General features: G+C 40.8%; 5 protein-coding genes across 7 annotated transcripts in view; 3 read left to right on the plus strand and 2 right to left on the minus strand.

The window, feature by feature from the left end:
- Nucleotides 1-3,080, minus strand: part of eIF5B (eukaryotic translation initiation factor 5B) — a 43,052-nt gene extending 39,972 nt beyond the window's left edge. Inside the window, exons 1-3 of one of the 2 annotated variants that reach the window (XM_070214411.1) lie at nucleotides 2,759-3,080; nucleotides 2,180-2,594; nucleotides 965-2,109 (exon numbers count right to left, since the gene is read on the minus strand). In XM_070214411.1, the coding sequence (XP_070070512.1) occupies nucleotides 965-2,109; nucleotides 2,180-2,250 (1,216 nt within the window). In that variant the 5' untranslated portion in view covers nucleotides 2,251-2,594; nucleotides 2,759-3,080. The remainder of the gene's footprint in view (nucleotides 1-964; nucleotides 2,110-2,179; nucleotides 2,595-2,758) is intronic. The other variant, XM_044394453.2, reaches the window with a different exon arrangement.
- Nucleotides 3,081-3,345: 265 nt separating this feature from the next.
- LOC138912977 (uncharacterized) lies at nucleotides 3,346-4,685 on the plus strand. Its single transcript, XM_070215031.1, has 3 exons — nucleotides 3,346-3,502; nucleotides 3,589-3,716; nucleotides 4,506-4,685. The coding sequence occupies exons 2-3, from the start codon at nucleotides 3,621-3,623 to the stop codon at nucleotides 4,683-4,685; spliced, it is 276 nt and encodes a 91-aa protein (XP_070071132.1). The 5' UTR covers nucleotides 3,346-3,502; nucleotides 3,589-3,620.
- Nucleotides 4,686-4,734: 49 nt separating this feature from the next.
- armi (probable RNA helicase armitage) lies at nucleotides 4,735-9,851 on the plus strand. The gene is made up of 6 exons (XM_017154377.3): nucleotides 4,735-5,178; nucleotides 5,915-6,343; nucleotides 6,412-7,014; nucleotides 7,536-8,498; nucleotides 8,554-9,357; nucleotides 9,419-9,851. Exons 1-6 carry the CDS (start codon nucleotides 4,735-4,737, stop codon nucleotides 9,713-9,715), a joined length of 3,540 nt encoding a protein of 1,179 aa, XP_017009866.3. The 3' UTR covers nucleotides 9,716-9,851.
- Nucleotides 9,852-10,329: 478 nt separating this feature from the next.
- CycJ (Cyclin J) lies at nucleotides 10,330-12,915 on the plus strand. Of its 2 annotated transcripts, none has more exons than XM_017154375.3 (4): nucleotides 10,330-10,480; nucleotides 10,557-10,743; nucleotides 11,574-11,996; nucleotides 12,047-12,915. In XM_017154375.3, exons 1-4 carry the CDS (start codon nucleotides 10,397-10,399, stop codon nucleotides 12,505-12,507), a joined length of 1,155 nt encoding a protein of 384 aa, XP_017009864.2. In that variant the 5' UTR covers nucleotides 10,330-10,396; the 3' UTR covers nucleotides 12,508-12,915. The 2 variants fall into 2 exon arrangements, with proteins under 2 accessions (XP_017009864.2, XP_044250311.1); XM_044394376.2 differs by having other exon boundaries at nucleotides 12,054-12,260.
- LOC108066048 (solute carrier family 35 member C2) lies at nucleotides 12,608-16,459 on the minus strand. The gene is made up of 4 exons (XM_017154374.3): nucleotides 16,212-16,459; nucleotides 15,486-16,143; nucleotides 14,014-14,266; nucleotides 12,608-13,954 (listed from the first exon to the last, which is right to left on the minus strand). Exons 2-4 carry the CDS (start codon nucleotides 16,122-16,124, stop codon nucleotides 13,401-13,403), a joined length of 1,446 nt encoding a protein of 481 aa, XP_017009863.2. The 5' UTR covers nucleotides 16,125-16,143; nucleotides 16,212-16,459; the 3' UTR covers nucleotides 12,608-13,400.
- Nucleotides 16,460-17,164: the final 705 nt, after the last annotated feature.

A 17,164-nucleotide genomic window follows, 5' to 3' on the forward strand; every position in this document is an offset into this window, starting at 1 on the left:
TAAATTTAAATGTATATATTAGCTCCTATGAGAGCAAGTGTAAACAAACAAAAACTTCTGATATCAAATAAAAACACCTCTTAACGAGGTAAAAAACTAGTGACGATCGCACCTTCAACATACAAAAGTTCTGATATCAACATTTGTGACGAAAAATTATTACACTCGTCATTAAATAGACTTTTTAATATTTTCTCATTCGGCACGCTGCAATAGAAAATGCCTGTAAAGGGAAAAAGGCTGGAATAGTTTGCTAGGGCGGGCCGAATGAGAAAATATTAGAAAGTCTATTTAATGACGAGTGTAATAATTTTTCGTCACAAATGTTGATATCAGAACTTTTGTATGTTGAAGGTGCGATCGTCACTAGTTTTTTACCTCGTTAAGAGGTGTTTTTATTTGATTAGATTTAGGCCAAAATTAATTGAGGTTTTTTTAAAAAAATTGTATCCAATCAAATGTGGCTTTAAATCGTATCTAAAAAAAACGATTTCACCTAAAATCCGATGTCTAGTAATAAGTAATAGTTTTAAGTCTTTTTTGTTCAAATAAGCTTGCTTTTCAAATTCAATGTGAATAGTGCTACAGATATAAGGATAATGATGATAAATAAATTAAATTGCATAGACTAATAATGGAATATAAGCATTTCATGGGACTTACATAACTTCTTCTATGGATTTTAATTAAAATACGTGAATATTATCTAGCATTCTTATCTCTCAATTAGCATTCTCGATCTTTAAACTGATTTGGCAACACAAAAATCAAGAAGAGGCGACACTTTCAAGCAAATGCAAAAGAGAAAGTCAAACTATTTACATAAAGCGTGTTGCACAATTCACAAATAAAATTATTTAAAGGGTTTTACTTGATTTTTTAGATAACTTTCTACTACTACTCTTATAAAACTAACTAAAAATCCAACTATCAGCTCACAAAACAGTAATTAATCCATATCTACCTAATCGCGCGGGTCGTTTCTCGGTGGGATCGGGTATCTCCAGACCCTGCGCTTTCAAAGAATCCAGCAGAGCCTGCGCCCTGGCGCGATCCTCCTTCTGCTTCTTGGTGAGCAGCTTGCCCTCCGCCTTCAAACGAGCCTTGCGCTCCGCCTCGCGCTGCTTCTTCTTCTCCTTCTTCTCGGCCTCCAGACGCACTGCCTCCAGGCGGGCCTCCTCGCGCTCATCCTCCAGCCGCATGCGCTCCTCCTGCTCGCGCTCCAGCCGCTCCTCCTCCTCCTTGCGCTTCTTCAGCTGCTCCTGCATGGCGGCCACCATGGCGGCGGACATGCCCTTCTTCTTGGTCTCCTTCTTCTCCTCCTCCGGCTCGGCCTTCTTGTCCTTCTTGCCCTTCTTCTTGTTGTTCTTGCCTGGTTTTTCCTCGTCTTCAACGGCTTCGCTTGGAGTTTCCTCGGTGGCCAAGGGCTCCGGTTCGGGAGCAGGTTTCTCCACGGGCACAGGTTTGGGTTTCGGTTCCGTGGCCGCCTTTTGCTTGGCCAAAGCAGCCTCCCGCTTCTGGCGCTCCTTCTTCTCCTTCTTCTTCTGCGCCGCCGACTTCATGGTGCTGCCGTTATCCTCCTCATCGCTAGCAGCCTCATCCTCGCCAGCAGCAGGGTTTTCTGCGGCCTTGGCCTGCTTCTTGTTCTTTTTCTTCTTGGCAAACTCATCGGCCAGCTCCTCGGGGGAGACAACAGTGGTGGCGGGAGGAGCTTCCCCGGCATATTCCGCTTGCAGCTCGGCCAGCACCTTGTCCAGATCCTCCTCATCATCGTCCTGCTTGCCCTTACGCTTGGCCTTCTTGCCCTTCTTCTCGTTCTTCTGCGGCTTGGCCACCACCACCTTTTCCTCCTCCTCCGAGGGGCTTTCCTGGGCCACCGGCTCATCCTGGTCGTCGTCGTCGCTCAGCAGCTCAAAGGCGGACTTCTTGGAGGCCTTGCCCTTGGCGGAAACCACCTCCTCCTCGTCGGAATCCTCATTTTTGGCTGCCTTGCCCTTTCCCTTGACATTCAGCTTCTTGACGCCCTTGGTCAGGGCTTGGACATCATCCTGGCCAGCTTTTTGGTTCTTCTTGTTGTTCAGGCTCACCTGGTCGCTGTCCACATCGGAGCTATATGGAAATCGCAAATAAAAGTTAGAAAGTTTGCCAAGTTGGCAGGTGGTTTTTGCGCGAGACTCACATTTCATCCGCCGAGGAACCGCCTTCGACCTTGGTCAGTATCTCTTTCTTGCCCTTTTTAGCTTTAACCATCTTCCCGCCTGCGACTGCAACACGCTCCTCCGCTCCTGGCCAAAAACGAAAAGCCGTGGATTATTCACCGCTGAAAGATCCGCACACGCGACGCTGCAGCAGCAGAAAATGAGGTGAAATGCGAGGATTTCGACGGTCGGTGATCCTCTGATGCGGTGGCCGCTTCAACGAGTTGCTGCTCCTGCAGAATCGGGCTATCGAGGGCTGAATTTGGCACGCTGGCTGGCCAATTTTCAATCGGTTCAATTTAGCCGTGGAAATTCTGCACACAAACACGTTGGGCGAGTGGGTGGCGCGGGGGGAGTGCGGAGGCGGGGGCGCAGTATGACCGTGCGAGGGGATAACTGAAAACGACAAGGGTTAGAGTTATCGATTGTACATGGTACCCTGTAACGGGAGGGTGAGGGTATCTTGTTTTTATATAAGGAATATTATTATTAAATTGGAATATAATAAATTTATAAAATGTAATATTAAGAAGTTTTTAAAAATAATACATTTTACTTACCGTCAGTTTTTAGTTGAATTGCGGCCAGGATTGCCTCATCGCCGGCATGCGCCATCTAGGGTGGACCATTTACAGTCGCTGAAAATGCGATTTAGTACTCATCACATGTAACGAGTGGTGTTTATTATTTATTCCTGCTCATACGCTAATTTAATGGGAAAAGTTGTGAACATATTCTATAAACTCATTTATCACTGAAGATTTACGACTGCGACGCTGTAGGGAACCATTTATGCTACTTCCTCTTTTACATAAATTCCTAACTATTTTACGGATTTTAAAATGATTTTATATATTGTTTGAGAATTTTGTGTGAATTTTTTATATCTCTTTCAGGTTTGATTTTTATGCTTAACTGACATTAAAATAAGAGACACAGATGAATTTAAACAAGTTAATAAGGGGGGGGGGGGGTCTGGAACCATTTCAGACCCATACATTTTGAACTGGAACTATAGCTTTTTAAAATTGTTCTTATTTTAGATGGCGGCAAACTTGTTTGAATAATCATAATACCCTCAACAACAATAAACAAAAGCGGTATATACTTAGTATATTTTTCAAAGCTACAAAGGTATTTTCTTAAGTTCCAACTGCGGTCCTACTAAATTCCTTCTCTAAAAAGTTTACGCTTTTGCCCGGTATTTTGATCCAGAGTTTTTCGAATTTCAGACTATTTACAATCGCAATTGTTAGGATTTCCCGTGTTCATAATCCACTATTTAAAGAACGTTAAGAATTCTTGTAAGTACAGCGAAATAATAAAAAGCCGGCTGTACATAAGCAAAAAGCCGGTTGAGAACTAGAGATTTATGTTTTTCAACCTGTAGCTTGACATCCTAGACAAATTGGTAATTGGACGATGTCCAACGAAGCATCCGGAAGTATTACTATCAAAGAAGAAGCATCCACGAGCGGATCGGCTAGCAATATTCCAGTGGAATCCCCAGAAACAGAGGTTTGTGTTTGTGTTGCAGTCCGTGTTTAAATGTGTGAGTGCGAAAGGGATGGATGCCGTGCAGGGATAACTGTAAAAACTGTTGCTCTCTTTTAGCTTGGAAACATGTGGTTTTTTAATTCATTCAAGTATTTTCGTGATTTACCTTTTTCTTTTTATTTTACACTGAAAATAAAATGAAATTAAAAATCAAACTTTGGGAAAAATTTAAATAATCGTAATTGTAAATGATAAAAAAAAATTAATATTACAAAAAATCAAAGTTAGTTTCTAAGATTTATATTTTATTTAAGTATGTATTCACTATAACATTTAACATAGTTTAAAGTATGAATTAAAAATATTTTTAAGTTGTGCTAAGTTTCTGATAATTAAGTGTACTATTATCTAGTGTTTAACTAAAATAAGGTGACTTTTATTATATTTCTCACTCTTCAAGATGTTTGAAATACAAAGAGATTTAAAGTACCCTCTCTCAAAGTTCTCATAAAATGTAAACAGCTTTACAACTTTAGGATCTTAAATTTTTAGATAAAATATGAACAAAAAATTCAAGATCTCACAACATTACAACTTTAGGATCTTAAATTTTTAATTAAAGTGTGAACAAAAAATTTAAAATCTCACAAAAAACTAAAATTTTTTATTAAAAAAAATTTGTATTTGAAAAAGCGATTACCATAAGATCATAAATTTTAGGGTACTTGAGTCTTCGGTCTCCAAAAACACTCCACTCGCATCCATCTCAAATGTTTACAATAAAGCCTGTTCCAATTTTCAAAATTCCAGGCTAAGAAACCGGAGATCGGCGCTGACAAGGCGGAATCGCTGACCGAAGCCGAGGGCGAGAAGGCGGCGGAGACGACGGAGACCCACTTGAAGCGACTGCAGAATCTGCGCAAGGAATTGAGCTACCTCAGCGAAACCGACTGGATGTACGAGAGTCTCGACAAGAAGGCGGCGCAGTAGAAACCCGAGAAGAAGAACGAACCAATTTATACCCCAAAAAGATCCAAAAATGTTCACATACGTTCGCAAGTTTTTCGCCAACCCGGATCGCGACCGGGAGCTAATCATGGAGTGTTTGGATCGGGAGAATCGCTTTCTGGATCAGAAAATAATGGAGGAGAAGATGGACCGTCAGCTTCAGGCGAATCCCTCCGAAATGGATGGAGTTATCACGAACCAGATGGGTGATCTTTCGCTGGGATTATCTGCGTTGGATATTAATAAAGAAGGTGCCTGTACCGCCAGAAAGGGAGTCATCACCAGTTTGGCCAGCGATCGTGGAGTCATAGATAAGGATGTCTTCTTCGACAGCAAGGTGGCCGAGGATATCTTCTTGGAGCTCCACGTCGGCTGTGTGGTGGAGTATCTGACCTTCAGGAAGGGAGAAAACACGCGGGTGGTCAAGGTGAAGCGCATCGTGGAGCACAATTGGGAGGATTCGAACCATAATAAGGTACTACCGTCCTCCATATTTATGTTGAGTAATCTTTAATCCTACAGCCAAAAAAAAAACTATGTAAAATCAACTATTGAATAGTGAAAACCCCAACGCATAAAAAATAGAAAATTGCCAAAAAAAAAAAATAGTAGATTACCTATAAAATTGTATTACCTACAGAATAGTATTTTGCCCGAAAAAAATTATTGTTTTTTTTTAAATTTATTTTTTTAAAAAACATCATCTGCAAAAGCGGGAATTGAACTCACGACCCAGAGATTATGAGTGGGATACTCTAACCACCAAAAGTCCAGAAAAATAGTTGACATACAATTTATAATTGTATTTTTAAAGCAACAAAATATTTGAAGGAAAAAAATAGTTGAGTAACGATATTAAATGTGGTGTTACTATTTAATGCCCCAAATAATAAAACAACAAAATACACGCAAACAAATAAGATAGTTTTGCGAAGATGTTAATTGAAACGTTACTATTATTTGGACAAATGAATAAACCAACAAAATACATGCAAATTTCGTAAATAGGTTTTCTACTATTTTAATTGTAAAATACTATTCAATGACCCAAAAAAACAAACAACAAAATACATGAAAAATTGAGAAAATTGTGAAATACTATTTTTCTATGTTGATTTTTAATGTTTTTTTGTGTGTTTAATAAAATATATCAATTAAAATTTGAAATAAAGATAGTATTAAAAGTTTCTAAAAATCCCACTTATTTCCAGATTGAAGAAGCTCTTGACAAACTGAAGAACGAGAAGCCCACCTGCTTCAACACCCAGATGAGAAGCGTTTTGGGCCTGATTCGCCAGCGAATGGCCGCCTCCATCGACGTGGAGACGGAGTACGGACAGCTAACCGTCGAACTGGACAACATCGAGATGACCTTCATACCCAAGACGGGCGACCGCGTGCGCCTGGAGTGCAACATTCAGCTGGACGATGGATTCGTGGACAAGCAGGGAGAGATTCTGCAGGTCAGCAAGATGTTTCCCACGCGCATCCAGCAGGCGGAAAAGTGCATCGTGGAGCGGGTTTACACGGATCTAGCGGTGCTGGGTCCGGAAATCTATGTGCTAAAGGCAGATGTGCCCACAGGTGTGGATCTTCACCTGGGCGACTTTGTGCTCGCCGATCTTATCGAGTGTCAGTATGTAAGTTCAAGGAAGAAGCTAGAAAATAATAAGAATTTCCCTATTAATGAGATTTATTTTAATTCCAGTCTAAATTCACCAGACGCGCCATTAAAATTACTCCCCTGGAGAAAAACTTTGGGGCCACTAGGGTCACTTCGCAGGGCTCTTCGGGTTCCGCCAGCAGTGGACAGGCGGTTACAGTTACTGGTATTAACCGCTTCATCACCACGGAGCTCTGGCAAAAGCAGAGTGTATCCCTCAAGTTGACCAACAATCTCAATCGCAAGTTGCGCCTGGAGAGCATAGTGGTCTCAAACGACAGTGAATCCCAGTTGAGTGTGATGGAACCGCTGGAGCCCACGGATATTGGCAGTGGCGCCGAGATAACCTTGCTCTTCGAGATTCACACACAGTTCCTGGGCGAAGCCACTGAAAATTATGAACTGATTTTCGATCGTTTCAAGGTGAAGCGTTCGTTTACTGTCATCGTTTGCGAAACCAAGGAGGAAGCCGCCGAAGCGGAGAAGCGCATGATAGCCGCCGAAACTCTGATTGCACCCGGTCGCAATATCCACCAGAGATCCAGATTTTATGCCAATCAGGTTTGGTGCAACAAGGTGGAGGTGATTCCAGGTGAACACATCGTAACCAAGCGGCGTTTTGTGGCCCTGCGATTGGGTTTCTTTGAGGTAAGGTCTAGATAATGCAATAAGATTCAAAGAATTTTGATTTTTTAGTTTTATTTGAATGAATTTATTAGAATTTTGAGTTAAATAGAATTGTATGAATTTTAATTTTGAGTTTAATAGTTTAATAATTCAAACGACCATTTCTTTTGAAGAAGAAAGGCCCATAATTTTGTGATTAAATCTGCCGGAATTTTATTTACTAAGCAGTTAAAATTGATTTGTTTAAAATGTTCCACATTTTGTTCTCAAAAAAAAAGCACAAATAAAATCTGGCAAATTCAAAAAATTCATAAAAATTATTCATTTATTCATTTAATTCGAAATTCAATTTATTTCACATAGAATTGAATTAAACAAATCAGAAGTTTCATGGAATACTGCGTTAAAGCAAAAATTGAATAATTCACGCGGGGCTCTAATTGAGATCTCTAAAGAAATAGATATATCTTAATCATATAAATTTATTTAATTCAGCACTTATTAAGTTACCATATTAATTCTTAATTAAATTCTCCCTAAAGGTCCCTGAGAAATTGCGACAAATCTATTTAACCGTTGAGAGGCGTCAGGAAATGTTTGATGCCATCGAGCAGCAGTATTCGTGCATCCTGGAGCCCCTGAGCATTAGTAACTATGTGCAGCGCTTCGGTTTGTTCCTGCATCTCGAGGAGATCGAGTGCTTCGTGAGCTTCCGCAACTACGATCGCGATCGAGCCCATTTCCTGCGGGATGGAGAGTTTCTGGCGCTGCAGATCGAGAATCTGGCCGAGCGTCGTCCCTCGCTGGTCGTGGGCGATACAGTGCGCGCCATAGATCCGTGGGCGGATCCAGGGGCAAGGAGCAACAAGTCCTACGAGGGCATCATCCACAAGGTGCTCTTCAATCGCGTGCTGCTCAAGTTCAACGCCAGTTTCCAGGAGAAATACAATGGCGAGGATTATCGTTTGGAGTTCTACTTCTCACGGTATTCGTTCCGCAAGCAGCACCATGCCATCTCGAAGATTGTCAGCACCATGGGCGAGGATTTCCTGTTTCCCAGCAAGGTGACCAAGCGCGAGAATCCCCAGCTGGAGGTGCGAATGGTGGGCGATGATATGTACCTGTATGATTCGAAGTTACCCTGGTACAATTCCTCACTCAATTGCATTCAAAAGAGGGCTGTCTTTAATATTCTGCGTGGTGAGGCCGAGGATATTCCTTATGTGATCTTTGGACCGCCGGGAACTGGGAAAACCGTGACTCTGGTGGAGACTCTCCTACAGTTGGTTAGAAATCTGCCAGGTGCTCGCATCCTAGTGGGTTGCCCATCGAATAGCTCTGCGGATTTGGTGACCAAGCGATTGATTGACTGCAATGTTTTGCTCCAGGGAGATTTCATACGTCTAGTGTCGCATAATCAAGTGGAAAGGGATTTGATTCCGCCCGAATTGATGAGCTACTGCGCCACCGCGGATTTCGGTTCAGTTGGCAGCTGTGAGGATAAGGTGGGTATAGATATAATCTTTAAAACTAGCTTAATTAAATCTCATTATCCCACAGATGATGGTCACCGAATCGGGATTGAAGCTGCGCTGCCAGGCCAAGTTTATGGGCACTCACCGCATCACCATCTCCACCTGCACCACTCTGGGAAACTTTCTGCAGATGGGCTTCCCGCCGGGTCACTTTACCCACGTTCTTTTCGATGAGGCGGGTCAGAGCACCGAACCAGAGACCATTGTGCCTATTGTAATGCTCACGAAGAAACGCAGTCAGGTGATTCTCGCTGGTGATCCTCGCCAGCTGCAGGCTGTGGTGGTCAATAGATTTGCGGGGAATAGGGGATTTTCCATGTCCTTTCTAGAGAGATTGCTGGAACGTTCGCCTTATAGAAAGGATCTTCAGCGATATCCCGAAAGTTCGGGCTATAATCCGTGTGTACTGACCAAATTATTGTACAACTATCGAGCTTTACCCTCCATAATGAGCACCTATAGCAAACTCTTCTACGATGACGAACTGATTCCGGTGGTTTCCGACAAGGATTCAAGGGAATTTCGATTGCTATCCAAACTACGTTGTGTTTTTGAGCCCGAAAAGGATATGCCGCAAGCGCATGGGACTTTCTTCTATGGAATCATGGGGGAAAATAGGCAGGAAAACGATTCCCCTTCGTGGTACAATCCCCAGGAAGTCAAGGAGGTGTTCCTCATGACTATAGCATTGTATCGCGCCAATGTGACGCCAGAACAGATCGGAATACTCACTCCATATTTAAAGCAGGTGAAAATGCTGCGAAATATGTTCATTGGCACCGATGTGGCCATGCCGAAGATTGGTTCCGTTGAGGAGTTTCAGGGACAGGTGGGTTGAAAATTGCATTTTATCTATTTAGATAGTAATTTTAAAAAACTATACTTTACAGGAACGTGACATTATGCTCATCTCTACAGTGCGTTCATCGGAATCGATCCTACGAATGGATGCCCGTCTATCCCTAGGATTCGTGGGTTGCAACAAGCGGATGAACGTGGCTGTTTCCCGGGCTCGAGCTTTGATGATCATCTTCGGGAATCCCCATCTCCTAGCCATCGACGAATGCTGGCGCCAACTCATCCTGTTTTGTGCCAACAATAACGCCTATTTTGGCTGTGATTTGCCCAAATCTATCGTAAATCAGGAGGATGAGGACCCTGTTCAGTTGGAGACATTCGTGCCTTAACTAAGGAATATCCATAGTAATTCTAAGAACCTGACCAAATGTATTCTCTGCATTCAGAGTCCTAATTTAGACAACAAAAGTGATTCCAATTGAGTTGGATTGAAGTAAAAAAATTTTCTTTTTTTAAACTATTATTACCAAAAAAAAATATGTAGAAATTTATTCGGGGGAAATTTGTATTAGTACACAAGAATTCAAATTTGTTGAATATATTGGAATCCAATCTTTTGTATTTACACAAATGCACTCTTAAAATTATATTCTACAATCTTGGGTTTTAATTCTTACATACCAATTTCAACAGATTTCAGTCGAAACGAGAGGGAATAGAGATAAGAAAAGTGTTTATAGCTTAAACAATTTTTTCCAAAAAAATTTAATATAAAAATCCCCTTGGCTGTCCGAATTCAGCGCTGTGCGATTTCAAGATTATAAAATCTTTTTTCTTAAATTTAGGAATGAACTTATGCACTATTCATTGGGGCGAAAGAGATTTCTGGTTTCTTACCGATCTGGCAACGCAGCTCGCTTAGCTTTGCCATGTGGCAACACTGAATGCAACCGTTAAGCCGCCATGTTTTTTGTTTTCTCCTCATTTGTTTTGATCATTCCGCCTTACAGTTATCGATATAAATAATCCTAGAATTTGGATAGTAAATATCTGCAGGGAATTACGACATTATGGACCAGAATTTGGCTGCCGAGCAGAACATCTTCGTGGTCACCCCCAAACCCGAGAAGATTCGCCCGCAAACGGACGTGGAAGTAAGTGATTCTCCCCAGGAATCTGATACTTATAATCTGGAATCTGGACTTAAAAGCACATATAATTTCGTTTCAGCGCCTGTCGAAGACGCACTGGCTCAGCGACTATGCCCGGGATATATTCTTCACCATGAGGGAGCAGGAACTCCGCCGTCTGCCCATGTTCTTCCTTTCGAACCAAGTGGAGGAGCGCCCGAAGTGCGTGGAGTTCCTGCAACTGGTGGCCCAAACCCACAAATTGGGTCGCTGTGCCACGCACTTGGGTGAGCACTGTACAGTGGAGTCTTAATAATCGGAACTATGATAGAAATCTGGGAAAGGAAACTGGGAATGGGGCTAAATAGCATCAACATATATGTGTTATTGATAAAAATTAGGTTTTTAAGGCCTTAAATACTTGATATTTACAGTAAAACCTTGATAAACTAATCCTTCAGTGGTATCCTAGCTATTATAATATCTGAACAATGTTATCCATGGAAGGGTACTTGAAATAAGGCTAAATAGTATCACCATCTATGTATTATTGATGAATAATAGGTTTTTAAGGCTTTAAATATTTCGCATTTACAGTAAAACCTTTATAATCTAATCCTACAGTAGTATCCTATGCTATTATAATATTATCCTATCTAAAAAGTAGCAATTTTATGAAGATTTAACAAAATGTACCTCACAGATAGAATTTTTGATAGAGAAAAGTATAGTAAATTTAAACATAATAATTTGTCAGCCTTAATTGTAGTTATAAACATCTTTAAAAACCAAAAATTCCATTAATTAGTTGAGTTTTTAATGTAGAAAAATAGTTATCCATGATATAACTATATTTAAGGGAATATTATTTGTAAATCACTATAAAAATCATTAATATTTCTTTCCTTTCAGCCGTTTGATAGAACAAATTATAGTAATTTAAAATATAATATTTTTTGTCAGCCTTAATTGTAGTTATAATCAGCTTTAAAAACTAGAAATTGCATTAATTAGTTGAGTTTTTTACGGAAGAATAATAGTTTTTCATGACAACTATATTTAAGGGAAAATTATTCGAAAATCACTATAAAAATCATTAATACTTCTCCATTTTCAGCCGTTTATTACCTGGATCGCTTCGAGGACTACTACCAAGTGCGACCGGACAAGCTCTTCCTGGTGGCCCTCACCTGTCTTCATCTAGCAGCTCAGATTGAAAACACCGATGCGTTCATCCCACGCTATAGCGAGTTGAACCAGATGGTTCGAAATGTCTATGCCGTATCCGAATACAAGGTGGTGGAGAGGACATTGCTGTGCTTCCTGAACTTCGAGCTAGTGCGTCCCACGACGGCAAGTTTTGTGGAGCTCTTCGCCTGCAGTTTTGTCACCCGCTGCGATTATGCGGCCTACAACGAGATGTTGGATGAGTGCGAGAGGAGTGATAATATGCTGGCATATCGGCGATATGAGAGCTTCGAGCAAATGCTGGGTTTCTTAGCTCAGCTGCTGCTTCGCTTGGCGGACTATACTTTGAATAGTGAGTTTAGAAATCCTTTATAATGATTTTATAATAATACCCCTTTGTAGTTGCCAGGTTTACCAGTGAACTGCCCTCCCTTTTGGCCGCGGCCTGCATTGCTGCTGTTCGGCAGGTCAGCGGTATGAAGCGCTGGTCGCCTTACCTCACCGAACTGACCTCCTACAGCGAGGACCATGTAGTGCCCTATCTGGATCCCCTAACCGACTATCTGTACTACCAGATGATTCAGCCCATTTGCGACTATTCATCTGCTCAAAGCCAAAACAGCCAGAACTTGGCCAGTCCCGATTCTGGATTTGAGGAATCGCTGGCTGAAAGCACCGAGTTTTTGGTCACCGATGAAGTGGTCACTGTGGAGGTGGAGACCTACAACATTATCACCGTGCAGCTGCAGGACTCTCTGCCCGAAATACCAGCCAATCTTAAACGCCCGCGCAGCGAAGACAATCAAGAAAATCCCCAGCCTTTGAAACAAGCCAGACTCCAGAAAGAACCCAAAGATTTGTAGAAAATCCAAACAGTTTCCAGTTGCCTTAATAATTTCTAACGTAGATATGACCCCGTTCAATTTAGTTGAACCAACGCCATATCGTTAACATCATCAGAACTCTGCTTTATATATGTATTTAAGATATATTTGAAATTATCTTATAAACTTATGAATACAAAATGTCAAAAACTCAACAAAAAAGTAGTATTACCAACTAAAAACAACAAAGACATTATTTATAATATGGTAAGTTAAAACAATGGCCCTTGTTTAATTTTATCAGACATTTGTCGGGAGTGTCAAATTCAAAATCGCTTACAACTAAAAGGATTTACATTTAAATTTGGAGTGCCAAATAAGAGCTGTTGATTAAGGAACAATAAAAAGGTGATTAAGGCTTTCTTATGTCTTATTTTTACATAGGTTTTGGGACTTAAAAGTGAGTTTCTACGAAAAAAACGAGATAGTAATTGGGGCGCGAAGTTATCTTTGGACAATTACTAAGAGATTTACCTTTAAAAACGTAAAATTAGATAGCTATTTGTTATTTTTACAAGATCTAAATGTGAAAAAATATTTTAAATGCAAAGGAAATTTACTGTTTACTGATTATTGCCCAAAGATAACTTGTGATCCCTAAGATAACTCAAATAAGAGTGTTATTCAACCGGGATAGCCACACACACACTTTCAATTTGATATATATCTCATAAATCTAGCCTAGCTGCTAAATGCACAAAGCGGGAATGTGGGGAATCTTTCGTTTCAAAAAGGAATGGAAAATTTCGAACTAACTAGCTTACATAAAACCTGCATTGCTATCCCAGTGTCGTTTTGCAGTAAGTAGTTTAACATAAAGGTCTTTTGAATTTACAACATTTACATGCGATCTGTACAAGGATCAGCGTTTTTCATCGCTGCATGTCGCGTCGTTTCAGCACATCGAAGATCACATCGGAGGCGTTTTGTTTGTTGCTAGCATCAATGCCCGACTCGTCCTCCGAGTCGGTTTGCTCCAGCAGCGGCACCGTCAGCGTGGAATGCGATTTCACGTGCACACCCACAATGGCACTGCCCTCGCTGTTGAATTTATATTCCCCCGGCGACGACTCATCCTGGTCGTTGTCGAATTCTAGGTCCTTCTGCTGCCGCTGCGTCTCCTTCATGTTGCTGTACTTGTGCAGCAGGTGGCAAACAATGCCAGCCAGGCAAATGACCAGGCCAATGTAGTTGATAACACTCAGCTGGTCTTTTTTCAGCGTCACCGCGAGCGCCAACTGGCAGATGTCCTTAAAAATGCCGGCTATCGAGAGGGTCAGGCTGGAGGTCTTGCACAGCACCAGGAACTCGGTGAACTCCATGAGGAAGGCCAGCAGGGCGCCGGCTGTGATCCTGGCAATGGCCCAGGTTATCTCACTCGAGGTGTATTTGTGCAGATCTTCAAGAACCGCGGCGAGTTTGGCACCTATCGAGGGATTTAAAGTTATTTTATATGATTTTTTATAATATTTGTTGTATTTTTACCTTCGATTCCCATAACCAGCGGCACCAGCGAGGCAATCATCCACGGCTGCATGTAGTATATCATGTCTATGGGGTTGTGCAAGCCCAGCTTCGATTTCTGCATTATGAACTGCGCAAAACTCCAGCGCAATCCGCTGCTTAGCGAGGCGAAGAGGATGAAAAAGAAGCCCAGGGCATTGAACTGCGTGGACTTGTAGGTGAACATCACCAGGCCCGTGCCTATCAGGCCCACAATCGACACCAGATACCAGCTCTGAAAGTAAATAATTCGGTTAATGCACAATCTATATGGGGGTGCTAAATAAAAAACATTTGCTGCAACGCATTTCGAAAAGGTGTAAAAAATATGAATGTTTTTATACTCATAAAAGTGACTTCATTTAACTCGAGGTTTTTAAAATCTATTTTTACTCTTTTCATATCATCCAACTGATAAACATCTGCAATAAAATTAATAGCAATATCACCACATGTTTATAAATTACTGAAATATCCTTATCTACTAGTAAAAATGACTGGTTATATTTTTGTACATGAAGTTGCTTACAATTAAATGATAATATTGCAACATTTGTTACCTACAAAAATATTTGCTGAGATATTGCTTTTTATCTTTTCCTTATCATATCGTTTTTATCATTAATTGTAATTGTTTTGATTTTAGCAAATTTAATGACTTTTTTGTCAAATTCCATTTGAAGTTTCATTCGAGTTACAGTGAAAAACAATTAAAAATAATCTTTGTGGAAATAATTCTTTCACGTTTATCAATGTAATTAAAAATAACACGTTAAAGATTACTTTTGAGCTCGAAGAAGAGTTTTTCAGTAATAAAAGAGATATGAATTAAGTTCACATATCATATGAATTTCCAAGAACTCGAGGAACATACATGAAAATAAGTAATTAATATTTGATAAAGGGCTTAAAAAGTATTGAAGTTTTATCAGTCTTTTTGAGATATGACGAACTTGCTTGCTGTTTAAGAAGCTTTCCTAATAATTGAATAGATAACTTGGTGTATAAATGATTTTATAGAAACACTTTTTTACGTGAGTTGGCATAATATTAATTGTTTTAACACGAAATAACCAACACAGGAAAACATTTTTTATGCAAAATAGGGTAAATTTTACCATGGGTAAGATCAACAAAAAGACGATATGATTTATATCAAATTTATGATTTAAACATATCAACATGATATTGTATCATATCATATAAAATACCAAATTTAGTATTTTTAGAACAAATACTCTAAATAAGATCAAAATGATATGAATAACTTGATCAATATGATATTTTTATCATATTATATAAAAAACTAATTTTTATCATTTTGATATGAATAACTTGATCTTAAAAAAAACGTATAATTGACCAGCACATATCAATCTGATATTTGTCAATTTTTTTCTCTGTATATGTTTATCTCATGTGTTCAAATATTTATAGTTTTCCCACTGCCTCACCTTCTTTTCCAATCCCAAGGCGATGGCGAACAGCAGGATGAACACGATGGTCGATGACTTGGTCATGGTGTACAGGGAAATGGGGACCAGGGCCAATCCCCAGTTGGAGAACCCAATATCGATGGCACTGGCCACGCCCGTTGGAGCCATCTTCCTCAGGGCCACGCGCCAATCCAGCTGGACCCTCGACCGGCCCATCCGCAGCCTGTAGATCCTCCGCGCCAAGGCGGCCAGCAGGAACTTCACCACCAGATGATAGGTGACAATGGCCAGGGGAAAGGGCATCTGCCGGTTGATGTCCGTTTGATAGAAGGTCAGCGATATGGAGAGTGTTAAGTACAGGAAGATGATGGCCAGAGTGCCCACGGCCATTTGCATCATCATGTTCTCCTCCTGGGCCAACGTGGCCGTTTCTCCCGCCGCTCCACGGGATTCCACCGAACCCGACGACTTTCCGCTGGCGTATTTGAAGTTGCTCTGACGCAAACGATGGCCATTGTTCAGCTGTTGAGTTTTCTGGGCCAAGTTGAGCTCGATCTCCTCGTCTTCCGCATCGCTGGCATTTCCATTTCCATTCCCATTTCCATTTCCTCCGCCCGCCTCAGCAGAATTCAGGCGCTCGTACTTGGCCGCCACCATTATATATTATCGGTAGTACCTGGTAAACACAAGATGATATAGTACATACGTGTGAAATGGAGAAATAATGGCTAAAATGGGGCATACTTCTTCTTGTTGCGTTATCTTGAAGTCTACGTCCATATGTATCAATATGTTCCGGGTATTTTGCTATCTTCGACGCTTCTGTCTATGTGTATATATATTCCCCGTCGGAAAGTCGCTCGTGCAATAATGGAAATGCCCTTAATGGGTTTTTACGCTGCCATTTCGTCCAAAAAACTTCTGTTTTTCGATTTCTATTCTTGCCAACTGTTTATACACAGCCAGTGCTGCCCGCTTGGCTGGTTACCCGCTAGATGTGCGCGTGTGATTAGCGGGGGCGGGCTAGGGCAGCGGTTTTTCGGCTATAAGCGTCAGCTCTGGCAGCAGGTGGGTGGCTGCCTATCGATGTATCGATTGCCGCCAACTGGACAAATTTATTTTAAATAAATTAAATTCAACTCTTAATACTGTTTGTATTTATTTTTCAAATTCTTCTCTTATGTTTGTAATACAGATTTAAAGTAACATCAAAATTATGAATTATAAAATTAAATAACATTTGTATGTTAAACTAACGATTGAGAAGATTTATTTTTCCAAATTAAGAAATCGGATTTTCTCATCTGTGGGTTCGCAAGTGCTTAGTTAGATTTGATGAATTTGTAAAAGACTTTGGACAGTGGGAACACTTATATGGTCGTTCCCCTGTGTGGACTCGCAAGTGCTTAGACAGAGCTGAAGAATCTGTAAAAGACTTTGGACAGTGGGAACACTTATATGGTCGTTCTCCTGTGTGGGTTCGCAAGTGCAAATCTAGATGTGAAGATTGAGTAAAAGACTTTGGACAGTGGGAACACTTATATGGTCGTTCCCCTGTGTGGACTCGCAAGTGCTTAGACAGAGCTGAAGAATCTGTAAAAGACTTTGGACAGTGGGAACACTTATACGGACGTTCTCCTGTGTGGGTTCGCAGGTGGGACTTTAGAGATGAAGATTGAGCAAAAGACTTCGGACAT

The sequence above is a fragment of the Drosophila takahashii genome, chromosome 3L (assembly GCF_030179915.1).
Source record: "Drosophila takahashii strain IR98-3 E-12201 chromosome 3L, DtakHiC1v2, whole genome shotgun sequence".
Lineage (NCBI taxonomy): Eukaryota > Metazoa > Arthropoda > Insecta > Diptera > Drosophilidae > Drosophila > Drosophila takahashii.

Bases quoted from the DNA above. Each gene is read 5' to 3' on its own strand.
- LOC138912977 (XM_070215031.1), top strand. From the start codon at position 3,621: ATGTCCAACGAAGCATCCGGAAGTATTACTATCAAAGAAGAAGCATCC. The intron at 3,717-4,505 runs GTTTGTGTTTGT...TCAAAATTCCAG, and splicing joins TGGAATCCCCAGAAACAGAG to GCTAAGAAACCGGAGATCGG.
- LOC108066048 (XM_017154374.3), bottom strand. From the start codon at position 16,124: ATGGTGGCGGCCAAGTACGAGCGCCTGAATTCTGCTGAGGCGGGCGGA. The intron at 14,267-15,485 runs GTGAGGCAGTGG...ATTTACTTTCAG, and splicing joins CCTTGGGATTGGAAAAGAAG to AGCTGGTATCTGGTGTCGAT. The intron at 13,955-14,013 runs GTAAAAATACAA...ATCCCTCGATAG, and splicing joins GCTGGTTATGGGAATCGAAG to GTGCCAAACTCGCCGCGGTT.
- armi (XM_017154377.3), top strand. From the start codon at position 4,735: ATGTTCACATACGTTCGCAAGTTTTTCGCCAACCCGGATCGCGACCGG. The intron at 5,179-5,914 runs GTACTACCGTCC...ACTTATTTCCAG, and splicing joins AGGATTCGAACCATAATAAG to ATTGAAGAAGCTCTTGACAA. The intron at 6,344-6,411 runs GTAAGTTCAAGG...TTTTAATTCCAG, and splicing joins ATCTTATCGAGTGTCAGTAT to TCTAAATTCACCAGACGCGC.
- CycJ (XM_017154375.3), top strand. From the start codon at position 10,397: ATGGACCAGAATTTGGCTGCCGAGCAGAACATCTTCGTGGTCACCCCC. The intron at 10,744-11,573 runs GTGAGCACTGTA...CTCCATTTTCAG, and splicing joins TCGCTGTGCCACGCACTTGG to CCGTTTATTACCTGGATCGC. The intron at 11,997-12,046 runs GTGAGTTTAGAA...ACCCCTTTGTAG, and splicing joins GGCGGACTATACTTTGAATA to TTGCCAGGTTTACCAGTGAA.